Source organism: Lutra lutra, chromosome 9 (genome assembly GCF_902655055.1).
Source record: "Lutra lutra chromosome 9, mLutLut1.2, whole genome shotgun sequence".
NCBI lineage: Eukaryota > Metazoa > Chordata > Mammalia > Carnivora > Mustelidae > Lutra > Lutra lutra.
This window is the reverse complement of record NC_062286.1, coordinates 21,393,870-21,414,368: the sequence shown is the minus strand read 5'-3', so window position 1 is coordinate 21,414,368 and position 20,499 is coordinate 21,393,870. Positions and strand designations below refer to the sequence as shown.

At 53.3% G+C, this 20,499-nt stretch overlaps 2 protein-coding genes across 7 annotated transcripts; one reads left to right on the top strand and one right to left on the bottom strand.

The window, feature by feature from the left end:
• The first annotated feature begins 1,582 nt into the window (after positions 1 to 1,582).
• On the top strand, positions 1,583 to 2,615 carry OST4 (oligosaccharyltransferase complex subunit 4, non-catalytic). Its single transcript, XM_047747111.1, has 2 exons — positions 1,583 to 1,719; positions 2,385 to 2,615. The coding sequence occupies exon 1, from the start codon at positions 1,583 to 1,585 to the stop codon at positions 1,694 to 1,696; it is 114 nt and encodes a 37-aa protein (XP_047603067.1). The 3' UTR covers positions 1,697 to 1,719; positions 2,385 to 2,615.
• Positions 1,657 to 20,366, bottom strand: AGBL5 (AGBL carboxypeptidase 5). 6 transcript variants are annotated; one of them, XM_047747100.1, is made up of 16 exons: positions 20,346 to 20,366; positions 18,667 to 18,926; positions 18,256 to 18,427; positions 17,762 to 17,925; positions 17,025 to 17,202; positions 16,589 to 16,767; positions 15,706 to 16,162; positions 15,033 to 15,202; positions 14,578 to 14,713; positions 13,716 to 13,918; positions 12,865 to 13,079; positions 5,518 to 5,676; positions 4,340 to 4,446; positions 3,385 to 3,515; positions 2,892 to 3,012; positions 1,657 to 1,781 (listed from the first exon to the last, which is right to left on the bottom strand). In XM_047747100.1, the coding sequence occupies exons 2-16, from the start codon at positions 18,879 to 18,881 to the stop codon at positions 1,671 to 1,673; spliced, it is 2,718 nt and encodes a 905-aa protein (XP_047603056.1). In that variant the 5' UTR covers positions 18,882 to 18,926; positions 20,346 to 20,366; the 3' UTR covers positions 1,657 to 1,670. The 6 variants fall into 6 exon arrangements, 5 of the variants coding, with proteins under 5 accessions (XP_047603056.1, XP_047603055.1, XP_047603054.1 ...); XM_047747099.1 differs by lacking the exon at positions 20,346 to 20,366 and adding an exon at positions 20,105 to 20,237; XM_047747098.1 differs by lacking the exon at positions 20,346 to 20,366 and adding an exon at positions 19,628 to 19,973.
• Positions 20,367 to 20,499: the final 133 nt, after the last annotated feature.

Genomic DNA, 20,499 nt, shown 5'->3' with positions numbered 1-20,499 from the left:
CAGACCACTCTCTGAGGAACGTATGAGGAAAGTACACCCCTGGGGTTTCACTATTATGTGGAGGGGACATGGGCTTGGGATTTTAAATAGGAAACTTCTGGGAAATACTGGCTGGAGGCTCGGGGGTGAAATGGGGGAGGCCAGGGGAATTACAGACTGCTAAAGGCAGAGACTGAGCTTAGGAGTCACTGGGCTGGAGCACGGAGGACGAACTGATGGTCCCAGGCCAGGGAAGCCAGCTCTGAGCTAGTGCACCCCTGGCTCATGGTGCACACAGGCAGCAAGACGGTCCCCTGCCCCAGCTGTTCCAGTCCCATAGCAGCTCCTGTAGTTTTCTTTGGCTCAGAGAAGCAGAGGCATCCCTTGAGCCCTGGCCCCCCTCTACCGCAAACCAACTGGCTTCCATTACCCCTGACAGCTCCAGAGAAACAGCCCAGCCCCTGGCCCCAGCCTGGCTCCATGCCGTTCCCTTTTATGGTGAAGCTGAGGGAAAGCAAGCAGTGAGGGGGGAACAGGATCTCCCTGGGGCAGAGGACTGTAGAGCTCCAGGGCCTCTCCACTCACCAGAGACCCTCAGACATCTACCCACAGTCTTTTTCTCCTCAGTGATCCACTGTGCTCAGAACCCACAACCTCTCTTGCTCGTCCCAGCCCTTCCCCCCACCCCCCTCCCTCACATCCGGGGGGTGATTTCCCACTTGGCTCAAGTCCCACCGTTTGGGTTTTGATTCCGGGAGGGTCCGCCCTATTTCCGACGCCCACCTCCGGGGGTGGGGTGGGGGGAGCCAGCCCGAGTTAGGGAGGCACTGTTCAGATCACAGGCAGGATCCTTCCACTTGGCGGCCGTGGGCAAAAAGGGGGGCGCTGAGAAGAGGAGCACCCGGCCGCCCCAGTTCTCTCCCCATTCTGAGCCGCCGCTCACCAACCCCTTCGCTGCCGGGGCCAGGGAGGGCACCCTGAGGGCAGGGCCTAAAGGAAGCACCTGGCTGGGCCGAGCCGGGAAGCGGAGGATGGGCAGCTGCGCGGGGGGCCAGGCAGGAAAGGGAGTAGGAGTCTGGGGGGTCAGGCCGAGCCTCTCCCCCAGCTATGCCGCCGCACCCTCGCCCTAGCCCACCGCCGAGCTCCGGGTGGGTGGCCACGGCTCTGCGCGGGCCCCTGCCGCGCTAGCGGCTGGCAGCTGCAGCCAGCTGCGCCCCGCCGGCCCCAGGCGCGCGTCTGCGGGTCACCCGCCCCGCCCCCTACGGGGGAGCCGCCCCTCCGTAGCCCCGCCCGACGCTCCGCCCCTTGCAATGCGAGGCGGGGAGCAAGCGAGACGGCGGGGCTAGAGAGCCGGTTCCGGCAGAGCTGCCAGGCCGGAAGTGCCCGGTTTGGGCTTGCGCTTGCGCTACCGACTTCCGGGCCGGGACTCCTACCTCCAGCTAGTACGCAGACCGCCTCGCGGGGAGCGCAGCTGATTAGGTGAGAGGCACGCAGGCGCGCTCCACGGCGCTTCGGCGGTGGCTGGTACTGGGGGCGAGGACGGGTCCTGGCCTGGGCGAGGAGAGCGCGGGCCTCAGGCTCAGTCCCTCCTCTTCTCCGTAGGATGATCACAGACGTGCAGCTCGCCATCTTCGCCAACATGCTGGGCGTGTCGCTCTTCCTGCTGGTCGTTCTCTATCACTACGTGGCCGTCAACAATCCCAAGAAGCAGGAATGAAAGTGGCGCTTTCTCCGCCCCAGGTAACGGTCCGGGGCTTAGCGCCCAGCCCCCGGAGAGTGGAGTGGCGAGGCCACGCCAGGGCCTGCAGGGTTCGAAACTTCAAATCAGAAAGTGTCGGGCCAAGCATAATATAGTCCAGAATTGAGCCCCTTTATCCGCACACAGTAGGGAGAGCCTTGCAGTGCCTTGCCTTCTCCCCCCTTAAACTGCTCCCTGCTAGAATGGGGGTGAGTTTTCTAATCCTCAGCCCCCGTCTTCATGGTGCCCCTATGCCCAAGTTGGGGGTTTGGCTACAAGGAGGCACTGACATCGGTAGGAATAAAGGTACTGAGGACGCCATCCGAGGATGAGCATTTGGGCTCTTCACTTAAGTAGTCCTCACTTCCCTAAGGTTGTTTAGGCTTTTATTTGGACAGAATTGGTGCGTGTGTGTGCGCGTGGGTGCGTGTGTGTGGTTGTAAAGATGTAGAATTCTATTTCCGTGTTCTGGGGTAAGGGGCCCTGAGTGAACAGTTGGTTACTATAGACCCAAGTCCTAGGGAAAGGTGGGGGTGGGGGGGAGCCTTAAGTGTGGGTCAAAAATGTAAAGGGGGGACAGGCTGGATGAAAGCTGATGCCTGAAGGATTTCCCCAGCGGAGAGCTGCAGCATCTTCCTTACCTCAGGTCTTTCCCCCTCTTTTCTAGGGTTCCAGGACATAGTCTGAGGCAAGATGGAGGGTATGAGGGGCCTTCACACTTCACTTCACCCCTCTACCCATCACAACATACAAAGCAACTACACCTGGATTTTTTCAAACAACTTTTATTTCCTCAAAGTCTTCCTTAACCCTATGGAACAAGAAGCTGCCACTGTGTAGGGCCCAGAATAGGGGTTTCTTTTCTACTCCCTCCCCCCAATATAAAAATATAGATATATTTTTTTGTGGTCCCAAAATCTTGTGCTATGGAGGGAGGGATGGGGTAGCAGGTTCCTGCTTTGTCCTATCTCAAGGTGATGCTCTGCGATGCCTCAGAAGAGGGTGGCTGGCATTCCAAGGAGTTATGGTTGTCACATGGAATCAACAGCTGAGGGAGGGGACTAGCACATTTCTCACTGTGTTCCCATCTTGGGGCTATATACTGGGCATGAAGATTGAGGCATCAGACCCGGGGAGAAACAGTGAGTGGGGGAGATTTAGGGACAAAACAAACCTCAGGTTGGCCCAAGGGCCCCCCGCTGTAACAAATCCGGGACTGGGAGTCAAATAGACTACAGGAAATAGGAGAAAAGGCAGGGGCAGAGCGGGGCCGTGGGGGCCCGGCCTGAGGCGGCCTGCAACAGAGAAGAGAGAGGAATCAGGGTTGTGAAAACTCTGCCCCTCTTCTGCTCTGTTCGCTAGGGGCTGGGAGGTGGGAAAGGTGAGATGGGTAAGGATAGAGGGGTTGAGCATTGCATAGTGGGCCGATGCTGGAATGGACCAGCTCCGAGGCCTTAGGCCCTAACATGAAGTTGTTTTCTTGTCTGTTTGGAGGGAAGACTGAGGCCATGATGGAAAAAAATCGGGAACAACATTCTTAATGAAAGTACCTTTAGTCTTTTGGGGGCCAGAGGGAGTAGAGAGGGAAGAAAATGATCCTGAATGGCAGAAATGGGAATGAAGGGATAGAAGTGAGGTGGGGTGAGGGACTGGACCCGGGTGCTCACCCTGGTGCAGAGTGGGGTCCCGGCTCCGGCTCACTGCTCTCTCTGGTGCGGGGTATAGGGGATGTGGGGCCGTAAGCGCCGCTCATCCCTCTGCGAGTCGGCGGTGAGCCCCGGCCCAACCTGGGCCTAGCCTGTATGGATAGGGGGTGGGCTAAGAGGCTGGATTCTTCCATGAACTGTTTTGCTTCTGGGTTTGCTTCTAGAGTTTCCATGTTAAGAATGTAGTATAGGAGTCAACATAGGTATTGGGACCTTGAATTTCTGGGTACTGTCCCTGGCTGAGAAGGTAAGGCAGGGTCACAGCTAGAGAATTCTTGGGTTCAGTCTATGATCCTAGTCTTACTTAACTAGGAGAGGCAAAAGGATCAGGCATTTAACCTCCATGGTTGTATCATGGCTAACATCTGGCTAAATAGAGAAACAGTGTATGGAAAGCAGCTGGAGAATCGGTAGATCTCCCTCGGAGCCTTCTGTGCCTCAGCCCCTGCCAGAGCAGCTTAGGTTTCACCCATCCAGTCTCTGCCTGTACCCGGCTTTAGCCAACTTAGCATGGGGATCCGGACTGAATTGGAGTTGGCGGCACAGCTGTTCTTAGGAGCAGCAACCTGATGTGTTACCTGGGGAATCCGGGACCCCTCCTGGCGGGAACTCTCCTCGGGCAGGTCTGGGCAGAAAGAGAGGAGAAGCTAAGGGCAGGGGCAGGCAAAGCCAAAGCTAGCAGGCTGAGGTTGAGGTATATCTGGAGGGGACAAGGGTTGGAAGCAAGCAAGAAACCTGGCTGAAGGGACTGGGGGCAATGGACAGACAGAGGCACCCAGGCACGAGAGCAGCTTTCTGATACAGTCGAGGGGAGAGGCTTAGAGCAGTGCTGAGCATTTTCCCTCCCACTGCCCAGATGTATAGTGCCTTGCTGGGCTCTGCCAGAATTGGGCTGGGGAAGACCCAGAAATGTTACCTGCAATCGTGTCCTGATACAGGGGATCCGAGGTCCTAGCAGCCCTTTCCCAATCACCATGACAGCCTCTGGCTTATCCCCTGAGGACAGGAGTGAGCAGCTGCTCCCTAGGGAACAAAGGAAACGTATCAGGGTAGGGGACCATGGAGAAGAAGAGGCAAATTTCTTTAGATTAGGGTTTTCTCAGTATTGGGAATACTGACATTTTGGCTGGATAATTCTTTGTTGTGGGGGGCTGTCTTGTGCATTGTAGAATGTCAAGCAGCATTCCTGGCCTCTACCCACTACATAGCCCTTCTTCTTCCCCTGTAACCCATCTCCACTGTAACCACCAGAAATGTCTTTAGACATTGCCACATGTTCCCTAGTAGGCAAAATGGCCCCTGCTTGAGAAGCATGGCATGTTCTAGTCTGGTCCAAGGGCTGCAGTAGCAACTTGGATCTTGAATCAGAGCCCATCAAGCTGAACCATTCTGAATGTCTAAAGCTTAGAGCCTATCCCATCCAGATGGGTAAGTGTTTAAGGGTCAAGTCAGTAGCCATGATGGTGGATCGAGGGCTACCCAATGAAGAGAGCGGACAGGTTGGGAGTTCTGAGGGAACTCTGAGGGAGTTACAAGATGTTGGGCTGGAGTCTTCGGACTCATTCCCACCCAGTCCTCTGCACAGCTGGGGTGTAACTTAAAGGAGAGTAGGTGGCCTGGGTTTTATGTGGATGATGTGGTTACACAGCATTTGCCATGCTGACAAGTGAAAGGCCGATGCCTTTTTCATTCAGTTTTGTCTAATGTTGCCCAGCTCCTGGAGTGAGGCAGCTCAAAGTAGCAGGCGCTCGGGATGTTCAGCTATGAAAATGAGGATTAAGTGAGGTGATGTGCCTAGAGCAGTGCCTGCCACATAGTAGACACTCAAGGAATGGTAACTTATTTTATTCTACAAAGACAGTTTCCAGCTTCCTGTACAAGGGCATAGGTGCTTAGGGGTCTAGGATAATCCAGGAGGGTAACTGATGTTCCTGGTGTGCAGAGGGCTGCATTACATCAAGTCAAGAAAGAGGTCCAGGTCGGGGCAAGGGAGCCGAAGGGGCTGGTGTAAGCCTAGTAGGGAGCCTGGTCTATACCCTCTGTGGCAAGATCCAAGGCTAGCCCACCCAGATTTCGGTGGCAGTGGGTACAGACCTGATATGCTGAGTGAACTGGGCAGCAGACAGGAGCCCATGCTGGGTGAAGAGGCCAGGCTAGAACCGGGGGCAGGATTTGGGGACGGGGCCAGGCTGCTTGAAGTAGGGCGATGGGTCAGTGGCTGCTGCCGCCGTCTCCTGTCCTGACTTCGGGGCTCTGAGTGGAAGGGACACAGGAGAGAAAAGGGCAAATAAGCGAGGCCTTGGCACCCCACCGCCCTGCTGGTGCCCCCTGCTCAGAAGATGCCGGCTGTCAAGCTTGTCCTCACACCAGCAGCCCTCTCCAGAGGTAAATCTCAGATGGGTAGGAAGACTTGTGACATTTATTCCGGTTACCCAGGCCACAGCCAGCCCTCATCCACCTCTCTGGGGCTAAACAACCTCATTCACCTGTCCACTTCTGAACAGTTCAGTTCTCTTCCAGCAGAGATGTTACTGAGCTGGGCTTCTGAAACACGACTCCTCTAGGTTCTCCCACCTCTTAACTGCCCCTCTTTGTTTGCTCTTCCTGACCCCAAGTACCAGTGCCCACAACCCCTTCCCAATTCTACCCTTGGTCCCTTCCTGCTCTGCATACTCTAAACTCCCAGGCTGCTCTCTGGCCATTTCCGCAGAGCTACAGGTCAGTGTCCATTAGCATCTCTCCCTGCTAGTCTCTCCTGACTCCAGCAAAACTCATTTTCTCCCATCCTTCTTTTGTTTTTCTTATCTTGATGAAAAATGGGCTCGAAGCCCTGTTTCATCTTTTGACTCCTTGCTTACATTTTGATTTGTGTTTAACCAAATGTGGAAAACACTGCCTCTGCCTTTGCTTGGATTCCTCCTTCAAAGGAGAACCTTGCCGTGGCCTGTGTCCAGATACAAGTCTCTCTCTGATTAGGCTTTTGGAAAAAATGCCCTGCTGGTTGTCCTAGCTTGAATCTGTAACCTTTTACAATCCATCTTTCACGCTGGTGCCAGAAATTATTCCAAAACCTAGACCTGATGAGAAATCACTTGGTTCAGGCCAGGGGGAGATACTAAAGGTCTTTTAAAGGATAAAGTCTCAACCTTTTAACATGGCCTTCAGAGCTCCACCGGCTGTGGTTCCAGTCTACCCATCCTTGGTAGGATGCTGACTTGATCCTTCATACCCTCTGCTGTTGCCCCTGGGGCAGCGAGCCCTCTGGTTCCTCTACAAGGACTATTTCCTCTTCTGGTTAAACTTTACATGTCCCATCTCAAATGTCACCTCGGTGTAGCCTCCCTGACCATCACAGCTTGAATTAACTGTTCCCCTCCCTTCATTGTCCTTTGTTCACTCGGCTTGTAATTGTTTATGATTTTTGTCCCCTTAATGAAATAAGTTAGTCACCTAAAGTACTTAAGAATCATGTTTGGCACATAGTACTCAGTAAATCTTAACTAGTATTCTGCTGAAACTTGCCTCTCGAGTATAGAGACTTTGTCTTTTCCAGTCTATATATCCCAGTGCCTACAAAATTCTGCCTAGAAAACGAGACACTTTAGTAAAGGTTTCATTTTCCTGGGTAGCAGACACCCTACAGACCACAGGCCGCTTCAGTAATCTCTGAGCTTAAGGACACAGGTTTACAACCCTGTGTGGCAGCTCTCTGGCCCAGTCCTTGTGGCCGAAGCCTCACTGCTACGAGCTCTGAGAGCAGATGGTGGCTGGAGTGGGTGGGGAAGCTTTCGGGTTTGGCAGGTCCTTCCTCATCACGGAGGGACAGTAGGTGCCAACATGCTCTCAAACCAAATGGACTATTAACCTTCACGGAGCTGAAGTCAGTGAAGGTCCCAGGATGCCAGTTGGGCCCTAACAGAGCAACATGTATTAGATGGAAAACACCTCTAATTCAGGAAGAAGGTGACAATAACTTGTCCAGCTATACTGAGAAGTAGCTAGCAGGGACAAGGCTAATTTTGGAAGTCCCAACCCAGATTTTTAAAAATTGATTCTTAGATAAATAAGCAATAGGAAAAAGGGAGAGATTTCAGGACAGAAGCTAGTAGCTTTGAGAAGTTTGTTGAGAGGCTGGGTACCAGCTGCAGACAAGAGTCAAAAATAACCAGACCTGTCAACTCTACGTCAGTAAACGACAACAACAAACAGACCATAGGGTGCTAGTAAGAGGTGACATAGCAGTGAAAGACAACAGAAGTCAGAGACTCAGCCACAATCAAATAACCTGAAGTGTTACCCACCACCAATGACTTAGTAATTCTGTAGAACCCAGGCCTGAGTAAATCTTCAGTAAAACAGTGATATCAGGATGATGTCCAAATGACAGTATATAATAGGCAGAAATGAACCTGAACTTGATCAAGGATGGAAACAGTGAGTTTCTAGAGGATCCGAGGAATACCTACTTATACGTAGGGGTATGCTGAAATCATGTTAAAGGATGAAGCCTCACCTATCCCCTCATCTATCCCACCTTACCTATCACAGGAAAGGTAGGAAAGCGAATGAAAGCCTTTGGGACATTTGTAGGTTACAGCAAAAACAGAAATATTCAGGAAGGTATGAAGCAAAATAGGCATATGATGTAAAAACTGTGTGAATGTAGGTATTCTGGGAAAGATACTATAGATACGACTCGAGAATCCTGCCCCTAATGAGAGTTTAAGGAAGGGGGACCACTACGGTTTAGGAGAGAGCCCTAATATGGAAAGGATAAGGCATTTAAAGATAGCATTTTAACTCACTTAGATGGTCCTAAAACCTGGCCAGGCCTGCCTGTAAACTTGGCAGTGTGAGCACACAGCCCAGTTTCTCGTGTTTTGACTTCTGGCCCCTGGTATAATCCAGGCTTACTCAGTCCCCACTGAGAGGATTTAAGGGAGGAGCCCCAGCTCCGTTACTTCTTGGTTCTGAGCTGTAGTCAGTGGCTTAAGGCTGAGTGCAGAGGGATATGTGAATCAGCTTTGCTTCCAGAGGTTGTGAGACTGCATTTTTATGGTAATCAGCCAGAGATTTCATTCTGGGAGGGGTTGGTTAATCCTGGGGTGAGGGTCTGAGATAGAGGGGGACTGCCCTTTCCAGGGCAGGAGTCAGAATGGATAGTCTAAAGGTCTCACAACTTCGAGGAGCAGTTCTCTGACTTGGGCCTGGGTCTAGCATCATCCCCATCGAGACCTCTTTGGAACTGTCCCTCTGTGTAGCACCCTTAGTGACTCACTGGTATGATCACAGACCTCACTGATGCCCTCTGAAGGGCGGGAAGGTGAGACCAACATTTATTCGGCTCCCCACTTCTTGCCTTTTAGTCATTCAACAAGTATTTGCTGCTCATTTAGTAAGTGCTAGGTGCTAAGGGAATAAATAGATGTGTTAGGAGACATGTCCTGCCCTCAAGTAAGCTGTAATCCGGATGCAGCAGAAAAAGTACAAGTGGGATGGGGCGGGAAGCGTTCTTCCTCCATCCGTCTCACTTACCATGGGGCTTGAGCTGCTCGGCCGAGAGCGGCCCATCAGCTGAGCCACGCCATGGCAGAGGCCGGGAGAGAGTCTAGGAGTCACAGGTGGAAGGGCCAGAGCTGGGAGGGGGGAGGACAGTGGAAGGATGCCAGCTGACAGCCTCCACTTTGACCTTGTCCCTCGTCTTTTACTCTAGGGGCCCGCCAGATGGACCCAGGTTGTTACTGAGAGAGACTTGCCTGAATCCACGGCCAGTACTTGGGGGAAGCACCTAGGGTGCACGATGCGCGAAGGCCTCGGCCTGACTCTGAGCCCTGGGTGCCCCACTGGCCTCCCCTTAGTCCTATGCCCCCCAGGACAGGAGAAGCCGGTGATTTATCCACTGTCCCCGTGCAAGCCTGCTTTCGAGCTCCGTGGGTACCAACTTTTTTGTATCAGTATCTTGCAGGCTTTGGGCTTCCCTGCCTCAGTCATGGACTAGCTACTCCTGTGAGCTCGCCCTCCTCGGCAGCAAGAGCAGCTGCTGGTGCCATGAGCGCTTCCGTGGCCGCTGGTTTGGGGCCTGACCGCAGAGCCGGGAAGGTGTGGCTCAGGCCCTGCCTTGCGGCTGTGGGAACTGCAGTAAAGCAGCTCCCGGCCCCGCAGTTGGAGGGTGCGGGGGTCAGGGCTTCCTCAGAGGCTCTCGCGGCCTTTTGTCCCAGGAACATTCCCATTTTCCCCCAGTCTGCCTTAGAGGGTGGCCTTCTAAAATGTCGCCCTCCAGCCTTGAGGATAGAACCTGCCAGACTAGCTCCCTGGACCTCTGCTTTATGTTTCTGGCTGGCTGCTTAGATTTTTTCTGAAGTTTTCTGGATAGCACAATCTCATGCTCTGTTTTGGCCAAGAAAGGATAGTCATGAATTAGTTCTATAGTTAAGTGTGATATGTTCTTTATACATTAGTGGAAAATTTCTCGTAAATTTACAAGCCAGAAAAAACCCATTTGTCAAATCACAATCTCAGTTTTGGGTTTGGAAGGCTCAGCTGCTTTGTAGTGAGGTCTCGGAGATAGGGGAGTTGTGTCTTCCTACCTTGGAGGACAGAGGATGTCCGGACGTGCCAGGGGCCAAAGAGCCAGATGTGTGGAGCCAGGAAACAGCGCAAAGCTATAGGGCAGGTCAGCCGGACAAAGCTGTTCTTCTGAGGGTCGGCTGAGGAAGCCCAGTGTAGGCACCGCAGTCTGTACTGCAGGTCCCTGTCTCAAGCCAGGCCCAGTCTCCTATCCTGCAGGCCTCTCAGGGATTTTAGGAGATGAAGCAGCAAAAACTGTAGCACTTATAGTTGAGATTCCAGCGCTCTGACCTTTCACCTCCTTAAAGCATTCCTGTTCGGTCTCATTAGTAACCCCCTTCTCAACCTTCTGTGACTTTAGAGACCTAGTTTCTCAGGTCTTACAAATACGGGTGCAAGTCCCCAGGTGTCTCTTACCCGAGACAGCTCTTTTTGTTCTGCTTCTTAGTTCGTTCCCCTGGGGAGAACTTCGCTTCTCACTTGTTTTACCTGCATGTGTGGATGACACCTAGACCCAACCTTGATGTCACCTTTTCTACAGGCTGGCTCTTCTTCCTGCCCGCAGGACATCTCCATATAGATAGACCATGACATCCAAGCATCTCTAGAATAAACTCAACATTTTTTCTTCCAGACAATGTCTTAACATCACCGTGACTCTTTCCTTTGGCTGATAGCCTTGAAGCTCTTAGTCTGGCCGTCCATGATTACTGAACCCTGCCACCTCTATTTCTGATAAATATATTCATCTCTCCTTCCCGGACCCTGGTACAGCCATTAGTCATCTCACGTATAAACTAGAGCGAGGATTCCCCTCCCCCGCCTGCCCAGTACACACAGGCTGCTCTCCCATAAATCTTTCATTCTCATCATTCTCTGGAGCACACAATTGTTGCCATATGTCTCAGTTAACTCCTAATCTTTGTTTTCAAGACATTTGAACTTATTCCTCCTACCTCTCTTCTCCTAACTTCTGTGCCTGGCTCTTTGAGCCAGCTAGGAACGTTTGCTTCCTGTCCTCTCTACAGAGCAGTGCTGGTCCTGGCTCCCATTCTCATCTCAGGCATCTCTGTGTCAGGCCGTATGCTACCGTCCATTCTTCAAAACCATTTCTCAACAGAACATTCTTTGGCTAATTACTCTTGAGTTTATCTACAACAGTGGCTCCCCAAGTCCCCTGTGTTTATAATGAGTGTGTGCTTTTATGTGCTGTTGACTGTCTGTTTTTAGGTCTGTTTCCTGTAAGGAAATCCTTAGTACTGAATATGCACCTTTTCTCTGTTATCTGGGAGAAGTAACGTGTCCCTCACTGAAGGAGCTTCACACAGCACTCTGCACTGGGGTGGGCTGGGGTGATAATAATAATAAAATAATAATAATAATAAAATACTGATTAGAAACTGCCTAGAATCTTCCAGGCAAGACCTGGACCTAGAGAGGAATCTTTCCTCTTTCTCTTTTGTAGTCAGGGAAAGGGAATCTAGGATGCTGACATTCCTTCCTAGGAGCTATGAGTGAAAAGGTATGAGAGGCTGACAAAAAAGAAAAAAGAAAAGAAAAAAGGAAAAGAAATTAGAGGAAGTTTGAATAGTAAGAAGCTTGACTAACGCTGCCACTAACAGCTGTGGCTTCCTGGACAAGTCCTCCTTCCACGGCGTCTGTTTTTTCACCAGAAAAACAGAGATACCATCAACCCCGCAGGGCCTCGTGAGGATCAGATGAAATATATATGTGATACTATTTTGTTCACTGTTTAATGCTATTTAAATAAACGGTTAGTATTACTTTAATCTGTCCTTCAAACACAGTGTACAAAAGCCTGCTGTCCCAGTGATGGGAGGATCTCAGAGAATGGGGCTTGGAACATAAGCAGGGGTATCGGCGTCGCTTGTCAGGGATAATGTCTCACTGGTCAAAGCTGCCCCCTCCCCGTGCTGCCCCACCTAGTGCAGTCAGACTGCCACAGCCACTGGCCCAGTGCCCGCTTCTGGTATGCACCTGGGAAGCGCTAATGAGGACGAGTGCAGCTTGAAGACCCGAGAACTCTTAGCTCCAGCTGACAAGCCTCCACGCTCTGGCAGGATTTCTCCAGCCCAGAGGCCACGGACAGTACTGACTTGGCGGTTAGTGTATTTCTAGAAGTGGCAGCACAAGTCTCTCCCCACCAATGTCTGAGTCACTCCCAAGGAATGGCTCCACTGGCCTTCCTCTTTTTCCCTGAAGGCCCACAGTTCCTGTTATACATCTGAACCCATACTCTCAACAGGCAGGGTCTCCTCCAGCCCAGCCTCGGGCTACCGATGCACCATTGAGCAGCCGTGGCCACCGCTGGAAAGGGCCAGACTGTTGCTCAGTAAACCTCAAACGGAAGCTGTCTGTAGTTCTTCCATTTCTCATTGGAAGAGTTAGAATCCTTCTGATACCACTTTCGGGGCAGGCTCTGAAGCCAGGAACAGGTTCATCCCGCAGAGACCTTGGCTAGGGGTCTCTGGCCCTACAGCGCTGTGGCTTGTGGTGTGAGGACACACGCTGCTCCCAGCAGGACAGACTGATGCCAGCCCTGCCGTGGAGCCTCCACACTTCAGCATGGCCCTGCTTCAGCTAGTGTTTTGGCCTTGGAAAGCCCCCTGCTCCCCAGCATGGAACACAGCCCAGGTGCCCAGGCCTCTCGCCTGGGCCAAACACTCTACTGCTCTGGGGCTCATGGCGCAGGGAACACCAAGGTCACAGGAAAGGCTGCAGATGCTGCTATAAACTAATTTTATTGGTTGACCCCCTTGGTCCCAGCCAAGTGTGTCTCTTCAAGCTCTCACTTCCCCCAGCAGTGCCCCAAACAACTGAACACCTGTTGCAGGGGCTCCCAGACTGGCTTACCTCTGACAGGGCCCAGCACCCGGTGGCTGACCTTTTGAGTGCTGGAGCCCAGGCCTGGCAGCCCTGTGGGCCGGCTGCCATGAAAAGGGAAGCTGGGGGAGTTCTTCATCTGTGGAGAGTTTTGCTGGCTGCCGCCGCTGCCCCCAGCACTCGTGCCGGTGCTAGAACTGCGTGCCCGGCTCAAGGGATTTTCAGGGCAGGACACAGGCAAGCCGCTGCAAAGAAGCAGAGGCTGGTTAACCCCAGGCCGGGGAGCCTATGGCCCAAGGCCTCCCCCTGAGTCTGTGCTCAGGAAAGCACCTCTGGGGGGATGGGCACAGGGACTCGTTACAAGGGAGAAGGGAGGAATCTGCGTCCGTGGATAAGGAAGGTGTCTGACCCGGGGCACGGCAGCTGATCTTGGAGCGCCCACAAGCATTTGTTTGCACATCGCTGCTCTCACAGAGGGCATACTAAGAACTATCAAGGGTGTCTCTCGGCAGCTTGAACTCTCAGTGAATTCCCCTCTTATCCCAGTAGTGATGGCCCTTGGACCCTGAGGCGTTCCCCATCACTGGAAGCTGAGACCTTGCTCCCACCTCCACTAGTTATATTTAATTTTGGGCACGGCTCTGAGCAGGGAAGCCTCTGGCCTGGTTTTCAGATGCCCAGGAAGTACGTAGCCCCAGGTAAAAGGGAAGAGGATCCCATTTTCAAAAAAATGCATTCATCTTACCAATTTTAATTTACTCTGAAATTATTTATGATGTGGTCCTTTTGGATGGGGAAGGAACACAAATCCCTTGGAACTTCTAGCTCTAGAGCCCTGTTTCACTTGCACACCCTCTCCTCCTTCACCCTGTGGGTCTTACCTGTTACTTTTGGGCGGAGTCCGAGAGCTTCTCTTCTTGCTGATGCCCACGCTCACAGTGCTGCTCAGGCCTCGGCTGCTGCGCACGTGTTTTAGCATCCAGGCACGGAGGTTCGTGAGGCTGCTGTGCTCTGACAGCACAATCCGGGGCCATGGGTTGCATTCTGCCATGTCCAGAGCAGCAATGGCCATAGCTCGTCCCACCTGCAGGGTAGTGGAGTCTGGTTCAGCATCTGGGACTTCCAGCCCAGGCTGCTGGGTTGGGGTGGGCTGCACAGCACAGTGGAAGGGAAGGAGAGACCAGGCCTCAAATTTTCTCAGTGGGTGCCCCAAATTTTGTGCCAGGGTTGTTTATCTCAGCAGATTTCCTAAATTGTTCCCTAAACAATTGCTCATTGGGGGGCCCTCCTCCTTTACGGGCATGAGCTGGTGTGCTTTCTGGCTGGCACAGGAAGGAATTCTCCTAGCAGAAGGTGCCTCGATCTCATCAATAACCTGCAGCTCTTTGGAATTCTGTGTGCCCTGGGACCTAGAAGTCATCAAGACCAGCATAGAGGTGATGCCTGTAAGCCCAGGAGTGAACAAACACAGTATAAAGAGGAAGACGGGCTCAGAGGCAAAGACTCTGAGTCAGCTGTGCTGGGGATTCTCTGTGATGTGGGGGCAGAAATGGTGCCTACTCAGCCTCTCGATACCATGACCGTCAAGGCCCGGCCTTTAGACGAGCTGAGGGAAATAATCCCAGGGGTGAGATGGTGACAGTGGTAAGCCTCTCTTCAGGGGACCTGAGTCAGGCCACAGGAGCGAAGGCCCTTCCAGACTTGGAGGTTCCCCCTTTCCCCACATACCCCATGTAGCCATACCTGCTCGAACAGCTCCACAGTGTATCTGGAGGGGAAGGCTGGAGGTGGCGGGGGGCTGGCGCGCCCATTGTCATGGCAGGCGGCAGGGATGCTGTTCACGGAGCGCCCAGTGTTGTAGTTGCATTCAAGTGTGTAGCTAGGACACAGAGACTTTTGTTAGGGTCCTGCCTCAACAGAATCGGGACAGAACCATGGGGGACAGCCTCGGTGCTCTAAGACGCAATCACTTGGAAAAAAGTGGATATGATCAAAATGCTAAGGCCCGACCTCGGCACAGGCTGGCATAGCCCGGAAGTCCCCACAAGACAGAGTCCCAGACGAAAGACAGTGATACACACGAGGAGCCTGTCTTTTGAGGCTGCTTGGGCCGTCCTCTGCTGCCCAGACAGCCTAGACCGGGTGGTGTTTTCTCTCGGGGAGGTACTTTGTCTGCTACTCCCCAGCTTCCAGCCAACCTGTGGATTATCCCTGAGGCTTTGTGGATCGCCACCCGGCCGCTTCCCTCCTTCGACTGGCCGTCTCTGCGGTCTCGGGCGTACATGTTCTTCTCTGAGAAGTTGCAGCCTTGGAAGTCGAAGTGTGCTGAGTTCAAGGAGATCAGCTTTGGATACAGCATATTTTCCACCTGTTTGGGGGAGGAAAAAGGCAACTCAGGAGAGGCGGAAGGGAGGAACGGGCAAGGAAGAGATGGCAAGCAGGAGGCCGTGTGACTAATCCCGTGGCAGATACCATTACAACCATCAGCAGTAGGCAGTGTTCTGGAATTCTCACCGGATGCCTGACATTATTTCCAGGTGTTGGAAAGGTACAAATCCACCTTTTTTTAAGCTCTTAGCTTCTTTTCTCCAATAATGCAAACCTTTCCTTTCCCCCTGTTTTCCCAAAGTCTAGAATAAAGACCACAGTGCTGACAGCTTGACCTTCGTTCAAAGATCATGATGTAATGACTGAGACACAAAGCCCCACTGGCATCACTTCTCTGCCCTTGGAAGCTTGTCGGGAGGTAGAATACCTCTTACAGCCATAGGCCTTCCCACCAAAAGGCCACCTCCCCTCTGTCCCTGGCCTAAGCTTTCTCTCCTGACCTGCCACAGCCCCCACACTCTCAGGACACTCGGGGATCCCTACCTGGGTGCTCTCGTCACTAAAGCTGTTGCCATACATGAAGCAGCCCCTTTTGGAAGCATGTCCATGCAGGTCCACATAGTAAGCAACACCACTCTCTTTCGGGGGGATGGTGTTGGGGGCTGGCTGCTCAGCCTCGGCAGACTGTTGGGGCACAATCCACACACCACTGGACTTCTGTTCTGCTGGCTTGGTCTGCAGCCAGGCTTCAGGGTTGTCCCCATCAGATGCATGCCCGAGGTGAGCTTCATTTTGGAGATTGTTGGCTTTCTCGAGGTCGGAAAGGGGCGCATCCACGGGGAGCTGGGGACTGTGCTGGTGCTCAGAGGGACTCTGGGAGTTCAGACGGGAGTGCACGTGGTGGTAGAGGAGCACAGCTTTGGCCCCATAGATGGCTGGGTGCAGGGCCGCGTCGGGCTTCAGGTACTGACGGTTTAGATTCACTCCACGCGAGTCTGTGCTGTAAGAGGACAGGGACTGAAGCGGGCTGGAGAGGCTGGGCCAGTGGGGAAGACGTGAGCGTGGATGGAAGGGAGACCATGGGAGACGGACTTATAAAATGAGAGGCTCAGCCTGCATGAGGAAGGCAAGCGTTGAGGACCAGCCCTCTCCCCGATCTGCCGTCACCCCTACCACGGAGACCCAGCTAAGTGCAGCTCCCTGTACCCAGCGCAACCTGCAGCCATTCTAACTACTCCTTCCAGAGAGTGCCACAAGATAGGCCACCTTCCTTCTCTGGCCTCTGGATAAGGAGATGGGCTTGCCCTTGTTGGGGTGCAAGAGGACTGTTACACAGAAGTTCAAGGAGAGGCTGATAGTGTTTCACTGAGATCAAGGACACAAGGGGGACCAGAAACAATCCTGATGGGCTGGGGAGGCTTCTTACCGGTAGTGGCCCCGGACCACACCATCGGGGTTCAACATGGGAATCAGCTTAAAGACAAAGAGGCGACGCAGGGTTTGGGCCCGGGGGTCATCAGGTCGAAGGATGAAGTCCAGAAAGCCATTGAAGACAAAGCTAGATGGAGTCTCCCCAGGGTGTACCCTACTGCTTAAGAAGAATATCTGAGATGGAGAGGAGAGTGGTCATTAGGCCAGTCACTCTGTAGCTCATGCTAACAGGATATGGGGGGTGGGGGCAGAAGAGCCACTGGATTTCCAGCTGGCTGAGTCTGCGAGTGGAGTGGGAGTGGCCACGCCTGCCTCCCAGTGCAGACTAAGGCTGTAGCTAGGAGGCCCAGTGATAATGTGGCCTTAAGCTGTCGGCAGGGTCTGGGGCTAAGGAAAGGCCAAGGTACTATCTTTAGGCAATTCCCACTCACCCTCTTGCCTGTGAAACAGAATGGTCGGGGGGTGCCGGTATCAGGAAATAGCTGCTCTAGACGGGGCTCTCGATCTTCTCGAAGCCCATGGCAGGAAGTGATGGTTAGCAGATCCACACGAAGTCCATCCAGAGAATAGCAAAGGATCTCCCGGTGGTAGTAGATGGTATCCAGGGGACTGTGGGGACAAAAGTCATTAAGCCAGGAGAAGCCGCTACCATCCTAACAAGAGGCGAGCGTCATCGCCAGCCTAGGATTTGTAGGATCTGGTCTTTCACCTTAACCTTTGGGACCTTACAGTCCCTCATGATGTTAAATGAGGCTGAGGATCTGGGTGGTCTGCACTGCCATAATGCAGAGTACGGGACAGCATGAACCTGTTTTCTCCCCAGTCTATGGCTCCCTACAATAGATGACTTTGTGTATACGGTTGCCCTCTGTTGGGACAGAAAAAAGGGTTTGCTGGGCAATGGCAGTACCAAGTTCTGGATAACTGACGGGAGCTGGGATATTAAGAGGCTGAATTGGGCAGGTGGACGAGCGGAATGTAGGTGGTGGTGCGGAGAGATCAAGGTCACACAGACACTTATTTGTCAAAAGTACCCAAGGTCCCATATTCTGTACAGAAAAAAGAACTGGTGATGTTTATGGTTCAGGGCTCCTGGGGCAAGTTCCAGAAGCGGCAGAGATGCTGTCTGGTCCAGGACTGTGTGGCAAGAGTAAGACGGAGTTGGCACCTGCTGTGGGTAGGGTGGTTCTCCAGAAAGCGCTGGTCTAGCTGGTTTAGCAAATCCTGGCAGTCACTGTAGGAGAAGGGGTAGCAGAAGGCGAAGAAGGTGGTGGCCCCACGGCCCTCCACGAAACGGTGAACAAAGGATAACACAAACCGCGTCTCTGTCATCTGAGGAGCAGAGGAGGAAGAGGGAGGGGCCGTTGGTGTGAGAACTAAGATCCTACTGGGATCACCAGGAACTGACCTTAAACTGACCTTACACCCTCAGCACACTGACCAGCTTCCCTCCCTCTGGGACTTTCCATAGGACAGTCGGCTCCTTCTAGGCTTCCTGAGACAGGGGCTTATCTTGGACTCCAGCTAGCACTGGAGGGAAAGTAGATACCAAAATCTGGTGTGCCGTCTGCCTAGGACTCCGTATCGAGGCTAACCCCTCTTTCCTGTCCTTCCTCTACTTTTAGTACCCCAGTCTGTCTTTCCTCCTCATGGAGAACTTACCTCAAACGTGGGCCGGTCTCTAATTCGTTCCCAGCGAGGCCGGGTGGGCAGTGTGCGCACAAAGGGGGCCATGCCCTGGGAATACAGCTTGCTTTGCTTGTTCATGTTCATAATGTTGATCTTGATGAGTTTCCCTGGAGTTCCTCCCCGGACACTGAAGTAGAACCATGACCTGCAGGTTCCAGAGGAGGAGAAACAGGTCCCTGGATACTGAGGGTTGGAGACAGGGCATGTGGGACAGCTGGAGCAACTGAAACTGGGAAAGACCTATTCAGTAAGGAGGAGGCAAGGAGAGAGGGAGAAGGGTAGAGAGAGGAAGGGCAGAGATGGGGCAAGAGAGCTGACTGAGCACAGATTTGGGGACACGGACATCTCTTCTCCTTCTTCCACCCTCCTCTACTTTCCTCTTACCTGTTCCCATTCTCGAATTCTGTTTCAGCGCAGTCTGGTCGGGTCCACACGTTGAACTCGTAGTCAGGGGAAGAGGCAATGCTGCTGATGGGAGCTGGTGCCCCACCTGCTCCTCCTTCCCCATCGCTAGACACAGATTCCACCTTCTCCACGTGGGCTAGGTTCCCTGAATCAAAGCGAGAACTGAACAGCAAGCCCCCACAGCGCAGCTCCATGGTGAGGCCGGGAAAGCATCCTCCTGCCCACTCTGGCCCTGAGAGCTGGGGAAAAGTTGGAGGGGGAAGGTGTAGGAAGGAGAGGAAGAAAAATGAAAACAAGTTTTTTTGGGTACCTCCTGATAAGTGAAAACTATTCTAAGGGAGTGCCCTAAGAAGCAATAGGCTCTTTCAACCTCAGAAAAGGTAGAAGGGGCCTTCCAGCAAAGGCTAAGATAAAGCAGTATTCTGTCCCCACACTAAGGGTTTGAAACTGACCTAAAGGGACCCCATTTTACAACAGCTTGGCTATTCCAAAATGAAATACTCAATGGCTTAACCATGTTGAGAAATGCTAGATTCTAAACTTTTTTGCAGCCCAAAGGATAGAGAATAACATTTGAGAGGTCAGACTTCCCACACCCAGCCCAGATACACCCACCACAACACATGGCCATCTTGACAGATGGGCCTTTCTGGATCTCTGGTTCCTAGCCTGGCTCCCCACTCTCCAGCGCAGCAAAGCAAAGAGAACCAAGTTCCGAGTTTCTAAGTTTAAGTGGACAGCTGCTTCTCTCCACTCCCCTGTCCTCACAAGTACCGACCAGGCACTGGGTCTGTTGCTCCCCTGAGCCCTGGAAGGGCTGGTTCTTCCTTTTTTTTTTTTTTTTTTTTGTTACTATCTTATTCCTATTATGAAAGCAAGCTAGAGAACAGCGGCCTTTGCCAAGAAGACAAAAGAAACTGGGCAGAAGCCACCTGCTCACCTGTAGCTCAATTCCAGTTAGGGCATGGGTCTGTTTCCGGCCCCCTCCCGCCCTGCCAAAGCACTAGAGTCCCTGAAAAAGCTACGCTGGCAGTAGTTGTGGGTCAGTGATGGGTATTCTGAGCACCCCTAAAAAAGTGGCTGGTAGGCACCCACTTGAGGGCAAGGAGTGGCTTCTCGACCCTCGACTCCGACAGACCCTCGTCTCACACTGACCGACCTCGCCCAAGGCAGGGTGGGGTTCGGAGGCATGGAGGGGCGAGACAGACACACACTCTAGGCAGGGACTAGGGGTCAGAGGTGCGGCCACGGGCGTGGGGGTGGGGCCGGGGAGGCCCCCGGCCGGGGTGAAGGGCGGGGTGGGCCGGGCCGGGGGCGGGGGTGGGGTGGCATTCCAGAGGGGCTCCGGGCTGAAAGGGGCTGACAAGGGGGCGGGGCCGGGGCTAGCGGGGCCCGCGCTCCACGCAGCGCCCCTCACCTCTCTCGGGGCCGGCGATCCCGCTCCCTCTCCCGCTAGCGAGGCGCCACCTCGGGCCCCGGCACCCGGGCCCTCCACCCGGGACCCAAACAAAACCCGAGCGCCGCGGTGCCGGGACCCCGCTCTGCCAGGAAACAAGAAGTCTCTCGCCTATTGGCCGCGGGTACAGCTGGCTAACCGCCCAGTAAGGCTCGCTGCCATTGGTCAGCACGCAGGGGTTCCCTCGCACGTTAGCGGGTACCTGAGCCAGTGGCGTTTGGGGGCTCGGCTGGCAAATCCCGCCGGAGGGTTCCACAGCATCTTCTCAGAAGACGGTTAACGGCCTGCCGGCCAGCAGAAGGAAAATACAAAGTGACCAGGAACTAAACTGGATAAGACTCACCTGCAAAATAAAA